At 54.0% G+C, this 18,986-nt stretch overlaps 2 protein-coding genes across 8 annotated transcripts in view; one reads left to right on the forward strand and one right to left on the reverse strand.

The window, feature by feature from the left end:
• Positions 1–2,330, forward strand: part of SLC8B1 (solute carrier family 8 member B1) — a 29,152-nt gene extending 26,822 nt beyond the window's left edge. For 3 of the 4 annotated variants that reach the window (XM_043439652.1, XM_043439639.1, XM_043439644.1), the window contains 2 exons: positions 1,151–1,344; positions 1,977–2,330. In XM_043439652.1, the coding sequence (XP_043295587.1) occupies positions 1,151–1,344; positions 1,977–2,169 (387 nt within the window). In that variant the 3' untranslated portion in view covers positions 2,170–2,330. Of the gene's footprint in view, positions 1–1,150 lie in introns of all 4 variants that reach the window. The other variant, XM_043439660.1, reaches the window with a different exon arrangement.
• A 197-nt stretch (positions 2,331–2,527) lies between these two features.
• The window catches only part of TPCN1 (two pore segment channel 1), a 70,987-nt gene continuing 54,528 nt past the window's right edge, over positions 2,528–18,986 (reverse strand). For all 4 annotated transcript variants that reach the window (XM_043439630.1, XM_043439622.1, XM_043439604.1 and 1 more), the window contains 14 exons: positions 18,055–18,099; positions 15,033–15,089; positions 14,549–14,602; positions 13,433–13,505; positions 11,978–12,085; positions 11,115–11,186; positions 10,482–10,571; positions 9,105–9,220; positions 8,330–8,376; positions 7,677–7,745; positions 7,424–7,508; positions 6,499–6,638; positions 5,907–5,987; positions 2,528–5,068 (listed from right to left, as the gene is read on the reverse strand). In XM_043439630.1, the coding sequence (XP_043295565.1) occupies positions 4,949–5,068; positions 5,907–5,987; positions 6,499–6,638; positions 7,424–7,508; positions 7,677–7,745; positions 8,330–8,376; positions 9,105–9,220; positions 10,482–10,571; positions 11,115–11,186; positions 11,978–12,085; positions 13,433–13,505; positions 14,549–14,602; positions 15,033–15,089; positions 18,055–18,099 (1,157 nt within the window). In that variant the 3' untranslated portion in view covers positions 2,528–4,948. The remainder of the gene's footprint in view (positions 5,069–5,906; positions 5,988–6,498; positions 6,639–7,423; positions 7,509–7,676; positions 7,746–8,329; positions 8,377–9,104; positions 9,221–10,481; positions 10,572–11,114; positions 11,187–11,977; positions 12,086–13,432; positions 13,506–14,548; positions 14,603–15,032; positions 15,090–18,054; positions 18,100–18,986) is intronic.

The raw sequence follows: 18,986 nt of genomic DNA on the forward strand, positions 1-18,986 counted from the left end.
TGAATAGAATCAGGACTCAAACCCTAGCTGTTTTTCTTTTTCAATATTTGTCTATACCAGTTCTTTATTGCCGCATATGGGATCTAGTTCCCTGCTGCTGCTGTTGCTAAGTCGCTTCAGTCGTGTCTGACTCTGTGCAACCCCATAGACGGCAGCCCACTAGGCTCCGCCGTCCCTGGGATTCTCCAGGCAAGAACACTGGAGTGGATTGCCATTTCCTTCTCCAATGCATGAAAGTGAAAAGGATCAAATCTGGGCCCCCTGCCTTGGAAGTGCAGAGTCTTAGCCACTGGACCAGCAGGAAGTCTCAAACCCTAGCTCTTTGGATTCTACATATTGTGATCTCTAAGCCAACATGGACTTTTCCCCCAGGCTTAAAGATCATGAAATGAAGATACAGATACTATGGTTGAAAAAAAATCCACATGTGTGGATTCACGCAGTTCAAACCAGGGCTGTTCAGGGGTCAGCCATACTTGGTTTCCTTGACTGTGGATTGGTGATCATCATGAAGGTCTCCTTACGTGATGAGGGGATGAAAGGGCATGGTGGGTGTGAAATACCTAGCGTAGTGCCTAGGGTTAAGCCTTCCATATGTGTTAGATAGGTGCTAAGTCTGGAGGGGAAAAAAGTGGGAAGGGGACTATTTCATTTCCTTGTATTCTTCTGTGTTGCTGGAGAATTTTTCAACAACTGTGTTATATATATATACACATACATATATATAATATGCATATACATATATATATGTATATATAAATTAGTTTACCGAACACCAGGTGACTTCCAGGGGGCTCAGTGGTAAAGAACTCGCCTGCCAAGCAGGAGACTCAGGAAACTCAGGTTCAGTCTCAGTGACAGGAAGATCCCCTGGAGAAGGAAATGGCAACCCACTCCAGTATTCTTGCCTGGTGACTCCCATGGACAGTGGAGCCTGTGGGGCTACAGTCCATGGGGTCGCAAAAGAGTCGGACACGACTGAGCACGCGCACGTTCACGCTCAGGTGGTTTAAAAACATTGAACTTCAAGCTGGGGGGAGCCGTCTCACAGGGAGGCCAAAAGTCCCTCCCTGGTCCCTCACGAGGGGCCCTCAAACCTCGGTTTGCCTGTCGGTTGCAGTAACGCAGCCTTTCCCCGTTCCCCCCGCAGCTGGAGCCAGAAGGACTGTTGGTGTGGGTCTTGGCCGGCACCCTGGGCCTCAGCCTCGTCTGTTCCTTGGTCTTGGTCCCGCTGCAGTGCTTCCAGCTGAGCCGAGTTTACGGCTGCTGCCTGCTCCTCCTCTACCTGACCTTCCTCGTGGTGGCCTTGCTCACTGAATTTGGAGTGATTCACTTGAAAACTGTGTGAGTGAAGCTGCTTCAGGGTCCGCCTGGTGGTCGGGAGGTGTCACTGCAGGCGGTGAGACGGAGGATGAAGTGCCTTCTGCAGAACCCCGCATGCGCGGCCCTGACCGTGAATGGTGGGGTGGGCTCGTGGGGGCCGCGCTCTCTGCCAAAGATTCCAGGTCACTGCAATGCGCAGTGAGGACAGTCAAACCTCGTTTCTGGGACTGTGGCGATGGGGCTTCCCTGTGGACAGAGTCCCGGGCAGCAGGTGGAAGACTTCCTTGCATTACCTCCAGAGCCTCTTTTGAAGGTCGGGGTTTGGGTCGAAGGGGAAGCCTGGGTGCCTTCCAAGCTGGTTCGGGAAGACCCCAAAGAGTTCAGGACTGGAGGCGGTTAGTCACCCCTTGCTGCCTTCCTGCAATGTGTCTCAGGGTCAGAGGGCTGCCAGACCAGGGTTTAGGGAATCAGGGTGACTCGGACCTGGCAGATAGCCCATGTCGGGTCAGCACAGAAAGCGTTCTGAATTTTGGAGCTGCACCGTCCAGCAGAAATAGGAGACATGACCCTAATTGTGAATTTCTGAGTCGCCATGCTAATAAAGCCAAAAGAAAAAGGTGAAATTAATCACAATACGTATTGCTCCACAATAGCAGCCAGTGGCAATGGCCCATCAGCGGCTCCACATTGGATGGTGCAGCTCCAGGCTCTGCCTCTAGAACTGTCTGCGGCTTCAGAGGTTTCCTTATCTGCGAAACAGGAGTCGGTTTGACAGTGCCCTGTGCCTACCTCACGGGGAGCCCTGGGCTGGGGTTCCCCTGCCTGCAAGCTCTGGGAGGGTGGTGAGCACTCCCGGGTGCCTTCCTGCTGGCAGCCAGTGACCCCCCTTTTTAAGAAGCCGCTTTTCCGTTTGCTCGATGCCTTAGGCCAGCAGTAAAGGGATTCAACTGTCTTTTCTTCCAATGAACGTAATTATTAAATATTTCAAGGATACAGAAAATAATGTATACCCAGCTGTTACTAGTTCTTCTTAACCCGGGCCAGGGTGACGGGGGGTTGGTTCCAGGGCCGAAGGTTCTTGGGCCTGATGGATCTGGACTTTGTGGCGCGTCTAGGGGTGGGGCTGAGGTGGTATCCCCGCTCTCCACGATCATGGAGGCCCCCAAGTGGTGCCTGCTGGAAGTCACAAGGCGGCAGCCACACGTACAAAGCGGAGGCTCTTTATTAATATGCCAGAAATCCGCAGACATGGTGGGTTTTCTCGGTTACAAATCGCTGACGTACAAAACCTTACAGCGTCGTTCCCGCTACCGATACAAAATGATTGTCACGTGGTGTGGAGTAAGGCTGGGTTAGGTAGGGGAGGGAAGCGAGGAGGAGGGGGCCGGAGGGCGTCCCCCTCCCAGAGCTGGGTCGGGGCACAGGGCCCTCGGACGCTGACTGACAGGTGGTGGGGCACCCAGAGCAGGCCCGCGTGTCCTGTGCCAGCGTCACTGAGCTGATGTGGGAAGTGAGAGGGCATCCGAGCTGGGGGAGCTCACAGCCCTGGGTGACACCCGCTCCTTGCTCGATGGCCTATGTGCAAGTTGGAGGGTCCACCTGGGGTCCACCCCAGTGACCCCACGGGGGCAGCTGTCCTTAGGCTCAGTCATGAGGGTGCCCGCCAGTGGGCTGGAGTCTGGGCCATCGGCGCTGTTACCACTTGGCTTCCGTCCTGTCCCTGACTAAAAACAGGGCTTTTCGCAGGACAGGGTTGGGAAGCCTGGACTTAACCCCACTCTTCCTGGTAGCAGCCGTCACCCCGGCGGTGGGGGGGTGGGCGGTGCACTCAGCCTCCCTGGCACCCCTTTTCTGAGGGCAGATACTGAGGTCGGAGGACTCATGCCCTCCTTTCAAGGCTGCCCCTTGCCTCCTGCTTCCAGAATGCCCATTTCAATACACAAAAGCTAAAAGGCACCCAGTTGTGCAAATAAAGTTCCTTCTCTGGAGCAGGGAAGGGGTCCAGGCCTGGGCCTGGTGTCAAGCTGCCCGTGGCAGCCTGTCGCTCCCCAGAGATCAGGAGGACAACGTCCGTCTCCTGATTCCTGGTGGAAACCTCAGTGGTTCTTAGTGATTTGTTTCCCTAAAGGACTGTGCTTTAAAAAAAAAAAAAAAATCACCACTCCTCCCCTGATGAGGGGCAGAGCTAGGGGATGCTGGCTCTAGTGATCAGCCCAACCAAGGCCGCAGTTGAGAAGACTTGGCCATGGAGATGGGGTAGGGGAGCTGGGTCCTGTCCCGCTGGAAAGAGAACGAGGGGAGGGCGGAGTCTGCACCACCCCCCCGCCGACTGCCGCCACCTTCCTAGCTCACAGAGGCCAGTGGAGGCAGCTGGAGAGCTGGGGTTGGAGCAGGATGCCCAGTGGGGGCTCTTCCCCCGGCCCCGTCGTCCCTGCATGCTGCCTCCCGCAGCTGCACCGCTGCTAACCCCGCCCTGCTGTGCATTCACGCCCCAGCGGCGCTCCGACCTCAGAGGACTCACCCAAGGTCCCCGGGAAACTGAGAGGCCATCTGAACCTCCTCCCGGGAGGGGGAGACCTTGGAGTGAGCCGAGTCCCCGCTCCCACCTCAGTCAAGTCCACGGGGAGTGACTCGCTCAAGCTGAGGGCAGAGCCGGCCAAGGGGACCAACGAGTTAGGTGGCTGTGGACAACCTGAGGTCAGCCTCCATGCCTTTTGTTCCCGTTTCCAGAGAACGCACATGTGTGAATGACTTGCTATGGTCTTTGGCAGAATCCTGAATTAACCAAAATATCTTTTTGCTTGAACAGGACAATCCCAAGGCAAAGGGATTTAAGGAGAAAGCCCATTCACTTTAGGACTTTGTCTGGGGTGGTAGCCACCGGCCTGGCCTCTGGCCTGTTCTCCTCCTATGGGCCATCTTAGAAGCATTTTCAGCAACAAGGGTTGAAACTTACGGTAGGTGCAAAGGCTCATGGAGCCAGGATACAGCATCTCTGGCCACCTGGCGCTGGCTGAGATCTGAACACGTGGAGTACCCACGGCCCCGGATCACACGTTCCAGTAGGTGCTTGCTGGGTACTGGTTTCCCAAGGGAACACCCATTCCATGATCATCACATCTGGAGACATACCAACCCGAGGATGTGGGCTCTTTCCTTCTTAAGTGGTTTCGTCCCCAAAGCAGGACACAGGAGCCCTGGGCCAGGGGCCACAGGGCAGATCAGTGGGGAGGCTGCCAGGCGGGGAAGGATTCTGAGAGCAGTGTCAGGAAGACGGTGTGGACAGGCACGCGGGCCCACTGTGAAGGCCAGCCCTACAGAGATCGGCAGGTCCATTCAAGTGCTCTTGTAGAAGGGGCCTTCATGTTAAGCTCCGCTCTTGGTGGCCTGACCGCCCCCAAGACGAAGCTGACTTCCAGGGTTAAATAGGGTTAAGGCGGTTATAAACCAAACCCCATCTTGTCGGCCTTTTTCTCCTTTCTGTATATAAATATGTGCATATATATATATGGATGTGTATGTATGTATAACATATACATATATACACATACATTACTTTGATACATTGTAGTAAAATAATACTATTGTGTTATTGCATAGAAGAGATGGCTTTTGCAGGCTGGGCTTAGGTGATGGTCTGGGAGCGCTGGCGGCTGCCTGGAGATTGCTGGGCGGCAGGGACCACGCAGCTGCTGAACTGGCGCTGTTGTTTCTCCTGCTTGCGGGCGTGTTCCTCGTACCACTCCTAAAGCGAGAGAGCAGACAGCGTGCTGAGTAGGTCCCCGCCCCGGTCCTGCCAGCTAACCCCAGCCTGACGGGGGTCACCCAGGCCAGGCAGCTCTGGGCCCTCCGCCTGCTGTGGGTGGCCGGAGGGAGTCTGCTGCCAGCACCACCCAACTGGGACCGAACACCACCCCTACCCCATACCTGCTGGGAAGGCTGACTGTTCCCCTAAGTGGGAAAATTACTGAGCAGTCTTTCCCTTTCTAATTAGAGGTGTGCAAACCTCCTTGTCCAGCATGCTTTGCACAGTCCTCTTTGTAAATGAGGCCCAGGTAGTAGTAATCACCCTTTACTTGTGAACATAATCTGTGTGGTTCACAAAGGGATGTACCCCCGCCAACCCTCCATGATGTATCCCCTTTGAGCTGGGTATCCTTATATTACACCCGAAAAACCTGGAGCTCATAAGTTGTATAAAGTCGTGTGACGTTTCAGTGCACCTCCTAACTCCCCTCTTTGAGGAGGCTGGTCCTGGCAAGCGGGCCAGGGCCCCCCACCCCCCCAGGCTCCCTCTGCCCTGTGTGTGTCCTCCTCGGTGCTGGCTCACAGGATGAGAATGACATGAGGTCAGTGACATGTGGAAGAGCAGACAGGGGGGCCACCTAATGCTTCAAGGGTTCAAGGCTGAGCCCTGAAGCACCCCTACCCGAGTCCCAGACACCACTGGTGGTGGTTCCAACAGATGCTCCCCACCGAGCACTCCCCACAACTCAAGACGGAGACTGGAGATCAGCCCCCACCCGGTAGTGGGGAGGACTCCAGGGTAGGAGGAGATTGCAGCGCATTTGGGGTGCTTCTACCTTAATCTCCTCTTGGTACATCTTTAGGCTCAGGTCACTTTTGGTCCTGGATCTCCGTCCCAGAAACGCTACGGTATTTTGCTAGGGAAGAATGGAGAGGTTACAGGGACCCGCCTGAGTCTGGGCCATGGTGCCCAGCTTCAGCAGGCCTCACCTGCTCCTCTGGCTTCTGCAAAGGTGCCCCCCCACCAAAGAAAAAGTCACTAAAACTTGTGGGGACAGGGGCCTTCCCTGGTGGTCCAGTGATTAAGCTGGAGAAGGAAACGGCAACCCACTCCAGTATTCTTGCTGGGAGAATCCCATGGACAGAGGAGCCTGGCAGGCTACAGTCCATGGGCCTGCAAAGAGTTGGACATGACTGAGCAACTAAACAACCAGTGGCTAAGAATCCATCTTCCAATGCAGGGGATGTGGGTTTGATCTTTGGTTGGGGAACTGAGATCTCACATGCCTCGGGGCAACCAAATCTGTATGTCACAACTAAGGCCCAGCACAGACACACACACACACACACACACACACACTTGAGGGGATGGACAGTGGGGGAGGGTTTGCACTAAGCTCCTTTGGACGAGGCCCTGGGGCTCCCCACCTCGTATCTGTCCATCTGGGAGAGGATCTTGAGCAGCTGAGCGATGTCTGAGTTGGCTCCCTCTGCCTCCCGGTAGAGCTTCAGAACTGCAACCAGCTCGTCTTTGGAGAGCTCCTTCTCCAGGGTGATGCCACCGTCCACTGCGGGAGGGGAGGGCGGCGGTGGGAAGTTGCCTGGCATGGTCTGGTTTAGCCAACCTCCCTGCTGCCCCTATGGGGAGCTTAAGGTTCCCTGGATCTGCAGGATACAACCCCCACGTCGCCCCCACCATCTAGCACTTCCGTCCCTCCCCTTTCCTGCCCTTCACAGGTGCTGTGAGGAGCGCTGCTCAGGCCAGCAGCGTACAGGGGACAGGCTGTCCCCAAGCCAAAAGAAAACGATTAGGTAGCCTGAGAGGACAGAGATTTGGAAACAAGTAGCAGTAGGGATGTGGCGGTTTTGATGGAGAATCTGGAAAGAACAGAGGATCAGTACACAGAAAACTATGCAACCCGGGAGAAGGGAGGCAGTCACTGAAGCCAGGGGCCTGTCAAGTTGCTATGAGCTCTGCGGCCCACAGTATTTACAGCGTTTAAAATCAAGAACCAGAGGACAAACATGTTGTTTAGGAACACAGGGACGGTAACTAAAAGAAACAGCTAAGGGGTGAGCAGACTAGGAGATGAGAAAGGTGGGACAGAGGGCTGCTGGAGTCACAGTCGGCCTGTGGTTTTTCTTGATCTCTGACCTGTATTGTTCTGGTTTTTAAGATGAGATCCTGGGCATTTTTTTGGTCATTAAGTATTTGAAAATAATGCAAATAAGAGGTCAAGAAAGATGAGCCAGACTGGTAAGCAGTACTGCCCAGAGACTGGACATCCAGACAGCTGAAAAGCTGACAGCTGGACAGACAGAAGCGCAGCAGGTGGCAGACACCTGCACTGACCTTCTGAGTCCTGGTTCTTGCGGCTGTAGTTCATTCGGAAGACAAAGGCTTCGAGGATGAAGGCCACGATGATGGTCATCACCACCTGGCCAGGCGCAGGGAGAGGAGGAGAGAGGAATGGGGTGCTGTGAGTTGCGGTGGGGCCCCAGAGCCCAGCCAGATGTGTCCCCGGCCCCCTCCTCCCAGAGCTGCGCCCAGTGAGGAGGCGGCTTGTGAGGACAGGACGGCGGGCACTCTGCAGCCCCCAACCTACCATGGTCACGATGTAGAAGGTCATGAAATAGAGGCGGCTCCAGTGCGAGGTCTGGGAGGTGACACCTTCCTGCAGACGGAGGGAAGCAGGTGGTGAGCGAGCGCTGGGGGCTGGGATGCGCTGTCTACGCAGCCTTCACCATGGCCCCCGCTCTTTGCAAACCCTTCCTGCTCTGCCTTCAGTTGTGGAGACAAAGGAGGCGAACCTGGCTCCTTGAGTATAAAAGCTCCCCTGTGCTCCTTAGGCCTGGACACCTCCCCGCCCAGAACTAACGGTTCAGGACTAATGCAGGCAGCCTTTGGAAGAATTTAAGGGCTGGGAAAAACCAACCAAGCACCTTGGCCACACTGTTCCTTGATTGGCAAGTTCCCCCCCCCCACCCCCCCCCCAGTGGTGGGAGCAGCACAGAGACCAGAGGCTGCCTGGCCTCTCCTGGCTGGTGAGGGATGTGCAGAGAGGGTGGGGAGCAAGGCCACGTTCAGCTAATGGTGGGGTGGCCCCTGGATTCAGCCCATATCCTGGTCTTCCCGCAGAACCCCACCCCCTGCGGGGGATAGGAGAGCAAAGCACCCCATGCTGGGCTGGGCGAGGGGAGACCTGGCCACAGAGAATGGTGGGCAAACACCCCCAGGAGCTGACAGGGAGGTCCTTACCATGATGATGTACCAGTTGTTGACGACCGTAAGCTCGAACAAGGTCACTGCCAAACAAAAGGGAGACACAGAAGCGTCTTAATCAGACCCGCTTTTGCAGAGTGGGGTCAGTGGCCTCTCTCCACCTATCCTGGGTACCATGCACCTATCTGCCAGGCTGGGCTGTGCGCTCCAGAGAGAGTGGCCAAGACCCTTCCAGAGCGCCCACCCCATGGGAAGTGGTCCCATCTTGGCCTGGCCTCAAAAGCATGCGTCTTTTGCCTCAGCAGCTCGAGATGCAGGGGTGGGGACCAGGGCTGGGGTGAGGATGCTGAGGAAGAGCCCCCCAGACCTTCCTCGGTCTAGGATGTCATGATGGGATGCTCTGAGAAAGCTGCGTCTGGCAACGCCCCTTCCCTCCATGGCCCCCTGCCCTCCCAGCTTCTCTGTGGAAGCCGGGAGCAGAGCTGTGTGGGCCTGGCCTGGGTGGTGCAGGGCACTGTGGCTGGGGCCCGCCCTGCATCAGGCTGTACCCCTCCCAGCCAGGCATGAAGCTCTGCTGCTCCCCGATGCTGAGAAAGGAACAGGAGATGCAGTAAAACCTGGCGACTGAGTGAGCCCTGGGGTCTGGCCTGGGCTGCACCCCAAGCTGGGCAAAGCAGAGGCTCCTTGGGGGCCAGACAAGACTCGAGTGACTGTGGCAAACACCCTGGGAAGGGGGAGGCCTCAGCCAGCCCCACTCCCCGGTACCTGGGACCTGTGGGTGCCACGGCCCGCCTGCGCTTCCTGCACTCACCAAAGCTGTTCAAGATGTTGTCGAAATTGTTGAGATAGTAGTAGCCCTCCTCCACGACAGTCCTGTTGCCCACAGTGTGGTTCAGCCAGCGGTAGGCGTCTGCCACTGTGCTTGTACTGGCCGGGGAGACAGGGGTGGGGGGAAGGTCACAAGACAACTGGTCACCTCGACAGAGGACAGAAAATTTAAACAAACCAAGGTCTGACCAAGGAGCATCCGGCCTGGACCAGCCTGGTTTCCTGCCCAGCACCCCCTGCCCCCCCAGCCCCCAGCTCTCTTGCCTGTCTTCCTGTCTCAAGGGGAGTCCCCAGGGTGCTGGTGGGAACCCCCGGACTCGCCCCCCACATCCTCCTCCACTTGGCATTTCTCTGCTGCCAGCTGAGACCTCCCTCTCAGCAGCTGGAGGAGGGGGAAGACAGTGCGTCCTCTAGGCAACTGCCCCATCCCTGTCCCCACGCCCGCCAGTCTGGGGTGTGCTCTGGAGGCCAGGTGCCAGCAGAGCCTGGAGAGAGGCCCCCTCCTCACGGGGCTCCCCCAGCACCTGCTGGGGCGTTGTATTCTCTCCTGTTCCAATCAGTTGCTCCTGTTCTGAGAGCTTACTTGCTACTTCCCTTCCAGCCTTTTATGGCTCATCTGCTGTAACTCACGCTGATGGTTTGACATGTTTGGTCCTTGGGCCCCCGAGGAGCTCGTTCGGAGGGCAGCATCCTGACAGGGTGGGGTCTGGAGTTTGCACTTTTAAGCAGCTGCCCTGGGGGTTCTGGTGTGCCCTAAGATCTGTGACCCACCACTATGGGCTCTGGTTCTGAGCCCAACACACTGCCGGTGTCTCTGGGACCTTTATCTATCAGAGCTTGAAGCTACAAGGATGGATTCTAAAGAGAATCCTGGATGCACCATGGGGGCCTGGGAGGAAGGAAGGGATCATGGGAGGTTGTGTTCCCTGCTCTGTCCTTCCCGCGTGTGTCTGTCTCATCCTGTCAGGCCACCCCTAGCTGACCTGTCTGCCCGGAGCCCCGGCCACCCCGGAGACAAGTAGGAGGAAGCCACGGGCCCCTGGCCCGCAGTCCAGCAGTGGAGCTGCCTCCAGTGTTCAGCGTGAAGGGAAAGCTGACGGAGGCCTGGTGGGAGAGAGGCTCCCAGAGCCTGCCTGGGGGACAGGGCGACTGGCTCAATGTCCTCGCTTCAAGGAGGCCCCTCCCCTAGCTGCTGCACTGGACTGACAAGCCCTGGAAGCTCAGCACGGGATCCCAGGGCTGTAACGGGTGCGGTGGCTTCGGGAGTCGGGTCCCTGGGGAGTCAGCTGGCTGTGCCAGTCCCGTCTGGGACCCTCCAGGAATGCAGGCTTCCCCTGGGGGGCCCCGGCCGTGAACTCACTTGCAGCAGTTGGGGTAGAGGATTCCACAGAAGAATTCCATGCCCACGATGGCGAAGGAGTAGTAGAAGATGAGCAGCGTGAGGCCCAGGCTGGGGAGGAGGGTCAGAGGGCACAGGGTGATCGAGGGCCCGGCGGGAGAGCCCAGCTTGCCCGGCAGCCCCAGCACCGCAGACCCCCGAGCTGACCGAGGGGAGACGCATGCTCCTAGCCAGGTGCGCCGGCTGGAGAGTGCCTGCAGGGGAGGGGGCCTCGGATTCAGGTCGGGGGGTGGAAGAACGGCTCGGGTGAGGACTCTCGCACCAGACGCCCCTCTACCAGCAATCCACCCCTTACCTGTGAAGGTAGACTCACAGGTGACCCTTACCTGTGAACGTAGACATAGGTGGTAAGTGAAGGTGACAGTTCCCTGCCCTCCCTATTCACTATCTCAGATGGCTCAGTGAAGACAGAGGGAGCCAGGGAGACCTGTGGTGGTCAGGACCTCGGGCTCCTTGAAGACCCATCAGACCCTCGATGTCCGTCCTTTCCGGGACTCCTCCTCGCCCCGCCACGACCACCCACCCAGCTGCCCGCCCCGAGGGGGCACAAGCCTCATGGCGCCTGGCCCTGGGGGCCCACAGTCAGGGCTCTACCTGGCCATCCGGGGCAGCAGCTCAAACATGGTGTCCAGCACGTTGCGGTAACGCTGCTTCAGCTTAAACAACCTGAGTGAGGGAAGAGGGAGGCCGGCCGGGTCACTCACCGAAGCCGCAGCCCGGCCCATCCACCGCGCCGGGGCTCGGGGGGCAAGGCAGGCCTGGGGCCTCTCGGCCACCTGAGCGCTCCTCTCCCCCAGAGTCGCCAGCTGGGCACTCGGCTTAGGTGACTGGTACCCTGGGGAGGGTGGTGGCGGAGCCAGGACGTTGGGGGCGGGACGGGCTGGGCCCCCTCCGTGAAGGGGTTCAGGGCGAGACTCGGATGGCCGTGAGCGGGCTCGCAGCTGGATGTTCTAGAGGAAAACGAGGCTTCAGAGGACACAAGGAGACCTCTTAACTGGTAAAGGACAACATCCATAGACTTCTACAGATGTGTGCTAGGTTCATACACTGGTGCCCGGGGGGAAAGCTGAGAGCAAGTGATGGTTTTTCTTGACAAGAGACTATGCCAGAAAATCATGACTGGGGCACGGTAGGGGCTCAAAGGGTCTTTCTGGACCCTCAGGGGGCTGTGGCTCCCTGGTTTGTGACTGAGCACATGGGTTCCTGTGGCTGCAGCTGATACCAGCACAGGCCAAGTTCACCAGAGCCCTGAACCATGGTTCTCTTCCACGGTCAGAGGCAACGGGTCCCAAGATGTGAGCGGGGGAGCAGTCTGCACAGGAGGACAAGGCCCCCAGCACCCCCAAGCACCAACCCCGGGAGCTCCTGCAGGGGCGAGCCACCTCTGACACCCGGCCGGTGAGCCCTTGGGCTCCGTCTGGTCACTGCCCACCCACCAGACCCAGCCCTGCCGTCACCTCAGCAACTGGAGGGGACGCAGGACCACTATGAAGTAGAAGGGCTCCGTGTTGAAGGCCAGAGCCAGCAGTCCCAGGAAGGCAAAGGCTGTGACAGAGAAGTCGAACCTGGGGATGGGGAGGAAGGGAAGCTGTGGTCTGCTCAGCCTGCCCCCCCGAGGCTCCCCTACTCTAGGGAGACCCCCACAACGGGTAAGGGACAACGTCCATAGGTTTCTACAAATGTGTACTCGTTTCCTATGGTGGTGGCCAGGGGAAGCTGAGAGCGAGGGAGGATTTTTCTTGACAAGAGACTCAGAAAATCAGGGCTGAGGTGTGGTAGGGGCTCAGAGGGTCCCCGTGGGCCCTCAGAGGTTGTGGCGCTCTGGTTTATGACTCAGCACGCATGATGGTTGGAGCCCACACACCAAACCACAGCAAAGGCGGCCGCCGGCCCCGCAGGGCCCACAGCTGGCCAGCTTCCTGCTGCCGTCAGGTGTCTTTGAGGCTGGCGTGGCTGGGCCTCTCAGTCAACGGCACACCCCTCGGGTCGGAAACCCCTTCCTGAAGGTCCCGCACTGGTCTCATGGCAGACACAGGATACACCAGTGACCCTGGGGAAGGAACTTCGGGGTGGGGCAGGACCACAGCGGAGGCCCGCCTGGAGACCAGCTCCCCCCACGCAGGGTAGAGGACCCACCCCCCATCCCCCCGCATATATTAATGCCCTGCACCTGCCAACTGCAAGCGCACACCCTGCTGCTCTGCCCAGCTCCTCTCTACTTATTAACCTATTTCACTCTTAGGACCTGAGACCATGTGAGCATTACCTGACTTTGCAGGTGAGTTAACTTTCGTGGGTGGTGAGTGACCTCTCGGGGTCTCTGAAACAGGGAGAGGGGCCTCCAGCTCGATGCTGAGCATCGCATCAGGCTGAGTGCCCCCTCCTCTGTGAGCATTGTGGTTTCCAGGGAGGATAAGAGAGCTTAGTGGTCAGGGAGGGGTGTAGGGTTCGGTGACTCAGAAAGAGCCAGCCGGCCTAAGGACCCCCAACAGGCCTCCTCCAGGAGGGACTGGTGGGGTTGTCCCAGGGAGGAAGATGAGGGCCTCCGGGGGTGCCCGGAGCCACAGGCAGAACCCCTCCAGAAGACAGAGACCCAAGCTGGCCTCGGACCTTCTGGTGGTGGGTGCAGAGGGAGAGGGCCCATGGCTTTCATCAGAGTCTCTGACGTGGTTGAGACACATGCTCTGGGGACTTCCCTGGTGGTCCAGGGGCTAGGACTCCTCGCTCTCAAGGCAGGGGACCCAGGTTCGATCCCTGGCCAGGGAACTAGATCCCACGTGCCGCAACTAAAGAGTTAACACGCTGTGACTAGAGATCCCACAGGCTGCAAAGAATGAAGACTCTGGGCTCCACAGCCAAGACCCGCCATGGTCAAATAAATAATCAAGGAGAGACACATGCTCTGTACTCACAGGTTCCATCCAGAGGACAGGTACTTGACGGGGCCCAGGCCGGCAACTTTGAGGAACAGCTCCACCGCGTAGACTGTGCGCAGAAGGAGGCAATGAGCAGGGGCCCTGGTGCAGCCTCCCCCACACCTGGCCTGGCTTCTTTTCTCAGGACTCTCCTGGGGTCTGATCATGTGCGCTGTGGACACCCACGTCCCACCTGTGCCCCCAGTGAGAGTGTGGGCTCTGGGGCAGGACCTGGCCCAGATGCTGGCCAACCAGGGCTGCCTACTAACAAGAACAGCACGCAATCCCGCTGTCTGGGGGGTGCCAGGCCCTGCACTGGGTGCTTAGAGTTTAGAGGAAGACGGGGAACGAGGATGTTACACTGGGGGAGGTATTACATTTGAAACAATCAGGGGCCAGCCTGGATGTGATCTTGGCCTGCTTGAGAGGCGGAAGGAAGGTGGGAGTCACTGGAACATGATGAAAGGAGGAGGTGAAGGGGGAGCTGTGGAGGGGACTTCGGGTCACACGAGAGACACAGCCGGGAATGGACCCCCAGGGCTCTCTGACCGAGTGTGTGCGCTGAATCCCTATGCTACTCTCAACTCCGCAGAAGATGCCAGAGGGCACTAATGAAGGCAGTCGAAGTCCTAACTTTTTAAGAAGAATGAAAACAATTTAGGATGCGGCGTTCCTAGTTATGTCTAATGTTTAGACATGATGGGGGGAGAGGGGTGTCAGGAGAGGGGTGTGGTGAGGGGATGAGTGCACTGGCAGACGAGACACCCAGGCAGAAGCCCAAGGGTGAGAGAGGGCAGGGGGTCCTGGGGAGCAGGATGCGTTCAGGGGGACAAGGTTGGGGGGCGGTGCTGGTGAGAGATGAGGCCTCAGATGCAGGCTGAAGGGGCCCCACGTGGCCCTGTGAGTCATGCCCAGCACAGGGACTTGGTCTGGAGGGCAGTGGGCAACCACCAAAGAGTTTAGAATCGGGACAGGGGAGAATCAGACTCTACTTCTGCTTCCCGCCCCTGACGCTCCCCAGCTTTAAAGAAGAGCCGTGAGACCCTAACCCAAAAGGAGGTTCCAGCCAGTGGTGAGGACAAGCACATGAGCAAGGCCTTGCCAGAAACTTACTAGTCAGAAAGACGAGGTAACTCCACGGCACGTGCTTAGAGACGAAGTTCCCACCTGTAAGAGAAGCAGCAGGTGAAGAGGTGGGTGAGGGGCTTCCCTGGTGGTCCAGTGGTTAAGAATCTGCCTGCCAACGCAGGGGACATGGGTTCGATCCCTGGTCGGGAGAGATGCCACATGCAGGGGAGCAACTAAGCCTGTGCTCGAAGAGCCCGGGAGCCGCACCTACCAAGCCCATGTGCCACAACTACTGAAGCCTGTGTGCCTAAAGCCCGCGCTCCACAACAAGAGAAGCCACTGCAATGAGAAGCCTGTGCGCCACAACGGAGATAAGCCCCTACTCTCCACAACTAGAGAAAACCTGCACCCAGCAACAAAGACCCAGCATAGTTGCAAATAAATAAATAAATATATCTTTAAAAACAAAAACAAAAACAGGTGGGCCAGGTGCGCCCACAGGCCAGGCCGGTCCCCTTGCTGGGCTCACCTTTCAGCATGAAGGTCTCCACAAGCATCCAGACCCCGTTGACGGCCACCACCAAATCTGCAACAGACAGGCTCATGAGAGAGAGAGCACAGGTGGGTGTGGAAATCCACAGGTCACAGCTGCAGCCCCTGCTTAGTTTATAGGCAACTCTGAGAGAATGCAGGGCGGCTCCGTGTACACCCAGATAGCAGGTGACTTCCTGCTTTAGGCTGCTACCATGAGCTACATCGACCAGTGGCTTCACTTAGAAAACAGCTACAGATTCCTGAAGACAGGCTCTGTGTCACTGTAGGGATACCAGTTAAGATGCTCCAGGACAGTAGAAACTAACACAACACTGTAAAGCAACTAGACCATTTTAATTGATAAAAATTTAAAAAACTGTTTCCATAAAACCTGCAGCTTTTCCAGGTTGATGTATAAGATGGACCACACACAAAGGGTTTGAGTACTGACATCTGTTTTTCCCTAGAGACATCTGATCCTTCAATGACACCAGGAACTAATTAGCAAAATTGCACATGCACTTGGCCTTTCGTCTAGCAATCCCACTTACAGGATCCACCCCAATGAGACACTGGCAAAAACAGAATGACGTATGCTGAAAGCTATTTACTGAAGAGCTATTTGTGATTGCAAAGAAACTGGAAACAACCTAAATGATGGACAGGAGGCTGGATGAGTAAACGATGATACATTCATGAAATGGTATACTGTCAACTATAAATCTTAATTATGTTGAACTGGTTCATAGGGCTTTTCAGGTCTACTATATCCTTCTACTTTTCTATCTTTATCACTAAATTTTTGAAGAGTTTGATATTGAAACTCCAACTAAAAATCTTAATGTATCTATTTAATTTTAATATATAATATATAATGTAATATATAATGGAACCATACATACTCGGTTCAGTATTTTCCAAGTCTCCTGTAAATGTGTTATCATACTTTCACAATTTAAAAAATAAAAAAAAAAAACACTCATGAAGTACATGTATAATATCCATAGAAAAGAAAGAAAAAAATGATCATCAGCAATTAGACAGTTAAATATTTAAAAAGTGAAGAACATCTCTATGTATTAATAAGATGTGGTCTCTAGAACATATTGTTAACTGAAAAAAGCAAAGTTGAAAAAAGTGTATAAACTGTGCTAGTTTATTTAAGACAGGAAAGTGTGCATATATGCATCTACTTATAGTTTTTAAAAGTGGAAGGATAAAGTATAATAAAAGTTACCCAGTGGGGGAGGTGACAGGATTAAATGAGACTTCCTTGAATATATTTTGTCTGGTAGATCTGACTTGTAATCATATATATATATATTTTTTTAATAATTATAAAGCAAAATTAAATGTAAAAAGCCATCTCTAAAATAATGTTTAAATGCTCTATCATTTCATCTTATTTTGGCCGTGCCACGCAGCATGTGGGATCCCAGTTCCCCCAACCATGGATCAAACCCCCACCCCCTGCAGTGGGAGCACAGAGTCTTAACACCCCTGGGCCGCGAGGGAAGTCCCCTAAAATTTTTTTTAAAAAATGAAATAAACGGTACTGATGAACCTATTTGCAGGGAAGGAATGGAGATGCAAATGTAGAGAATGGACCTGTGGACAGAGTGGGGGAGGGAGACACTGGGACCAATGGAGAAAGAACAACATATATACATTGTCGTATAAAGTAGATCCTGGTGAGAAGTTGCTATATAACACAAGAGAGCCCAGTCTGGTGCTCTATGATGACCTAAAGGGGTGGTATGGAGCGGGGAGACGGAAGCTCAAGTGGGAGGGGATATATGTATAATTATGGCTGATTCGTGTTATTGTAAGGCAGAAACCAACACAACATTGGAAAAATTAAAAAAAAATTTTTTTTGAAATAAAAAAATGAAATAAATCTCAAACATGCATCTAGATGGTGACATACCCACATGGAGAAAAACTATTCCGGGTGACCTTAAGACATAGTCATCTAAATGTTTATCCCTGCGGTGGTGTTTCTAACAATTTTAATGGTTGTGTTGGTATTGTTCTTTGGAGACTACGTGTGAAGACACAGTGTGGATTGTGAGATACAGCAAGTGAGCGGTTGTGTCAATATTGCTGGGAACTAGGATTTTAAGACTGGGAATTTAGATATGAAAGAATGATGGAGTTAGGTAAAAACCTATAGTCCAAAATTTCAATTAAGAATATCAAGAAAAATTCACAAGCTAGTTTATCTTTAAAAAAGAAAAGAAAAAAACAAAACCCTACCTCTGTCCATGGAAAGTCCTGGAAACAATAACCAACTCCAAGCAACGCGTACTGTTAGCATCTCCAACTGTGATCTCTAAACATCATTTCCCATTAAATGGAACCAGAGCTCCTTAGAAAGGGTGAATCCCACCAAACCTCTGGGTGAGTAGAACAGTCTGCATCTGTGCAGTCCCATTGGTCATCATTAGCCAGATGTGGTTACTGAGTGCTCAAACTTCGGCTGCTGTGATGGGAACTGAATTTTTAATTTTAGTTGGCTTAAATTCAAATAGCCACATGTGGCTAATGGCTGCCATGTTGGACAACACAGCTCTAGCTCTAACTACCAAACTACAGGACATAAGCAACAGAGGAACATGCAAAAACAAGGCTGAAGGACAAACAATCCTGTTTCTTCAACTAAATATTGCAAGAGGGGAAAAATGGATGGAGGAGAAACCTATAGATTAAAACAGGTCAAAGTGACGTGTCAACCAACCACAATCTGTGGTTCTGGAATTTGATTCCTAAAACCCCAGGTCTGGAGAAGGGGTGATGAGCTGGACTGAGGGGATTAGATGGACAAGAAAGACTGGCCAGGAGATGATAACTGTTGAAGCTGGGGGATGGGTACATGGATGCTCATTACAGTCCCTCCACTTTCACACATGCTTGGAATTTTCTATGCTAAAAAGCCAACGGCATGACTTATCCCTTGCCCCTCCACCTTCTGGAGCAGTAAGACTCAGAGACCTAGAGCTGTGACATTTTGCACTTACACATGAAATACTGGAAGGCCTTGGACTTCACAAGGATATTAATTCCTATTTGAAGAAAAGAAATGTTAACAGTGAAATTTTCACACATAAGTATATACATAATCACCAACCACATATATCATGCATGTAAGCAAATGGGGTGTTTATGTCCAGGGGTTGAAAAAGGAAGGGCCTGCTCTCAGAGGAACACCCATTCTTATGCCCCCGGACAACAGTGCATTGGCAACAGCCGCTCTGGGAAGAGCCGGGGCAACGTGGAGCCATGACAGCAGAACAAGGTTTTGCTGGCCGCTCCTGAAGCTTCAAGTTTGCTCCTGGCCTAGACCCGGCCCTGTTTACTCATCCACTTGAATAACTATCTTCCCAATGGAATGGAAAACTCGCTAAAGAACATGGAATAGTAACAGCTGTGCTCAAAGTTCTATCCTATCTTGGGAGAAATCCCAAAATAGGATATACCATTTTAAGTTTTTTTTTTTTTTTTGGCCACAGTGAGCAGCATGGGGAACTTCCCCAACCAGGGACAGAACCTGAGCCCCCTGCATTGGAAGCACGCATCTTAACCACTGACTGCCAGGGGGGTCTGGCCATTTTAACTCTTGTTCAGAATAGTTGAACTGTAACCCCTGTGAACCAAGCACAGGGAACTTCAAAACTGGCATGAAATTCAGGGAAAACTATTAGGTAAATGATACAGTGGACTCAGATGTTAAAATTTTGAATTTTATATGATACAAGCATCACTATGAGATCAGATACACTAGCTAAATATCCTGATACAACAGGAAGGTAAAAAGCCTATTATTAGGTAAAAAGGCATGTTTCAGAACAGAATCTACAATGTTTTTTAATCTGCTTTTAAAAGGCACAGAAAATAACCCGTAACAAAAGGAAACACATCAGAAAATTAATACTGATTATCTCTGTGTGGG

The sequence above is a fragment of the Cervus canadensis genome, chromosome 1, assembly GCF_019320065.1.
Source record: "Cervus canadensis isolate Bull #8, Minnesota chromosome 1, ASM1932006v1, whole genome shotgun sequence".
Lineage (NCBI taxonomy): Eukaryota > Metazoa > Chordata > Mammalia > Artiodactyla > Cervidae > Cervus > Cervus canadensis.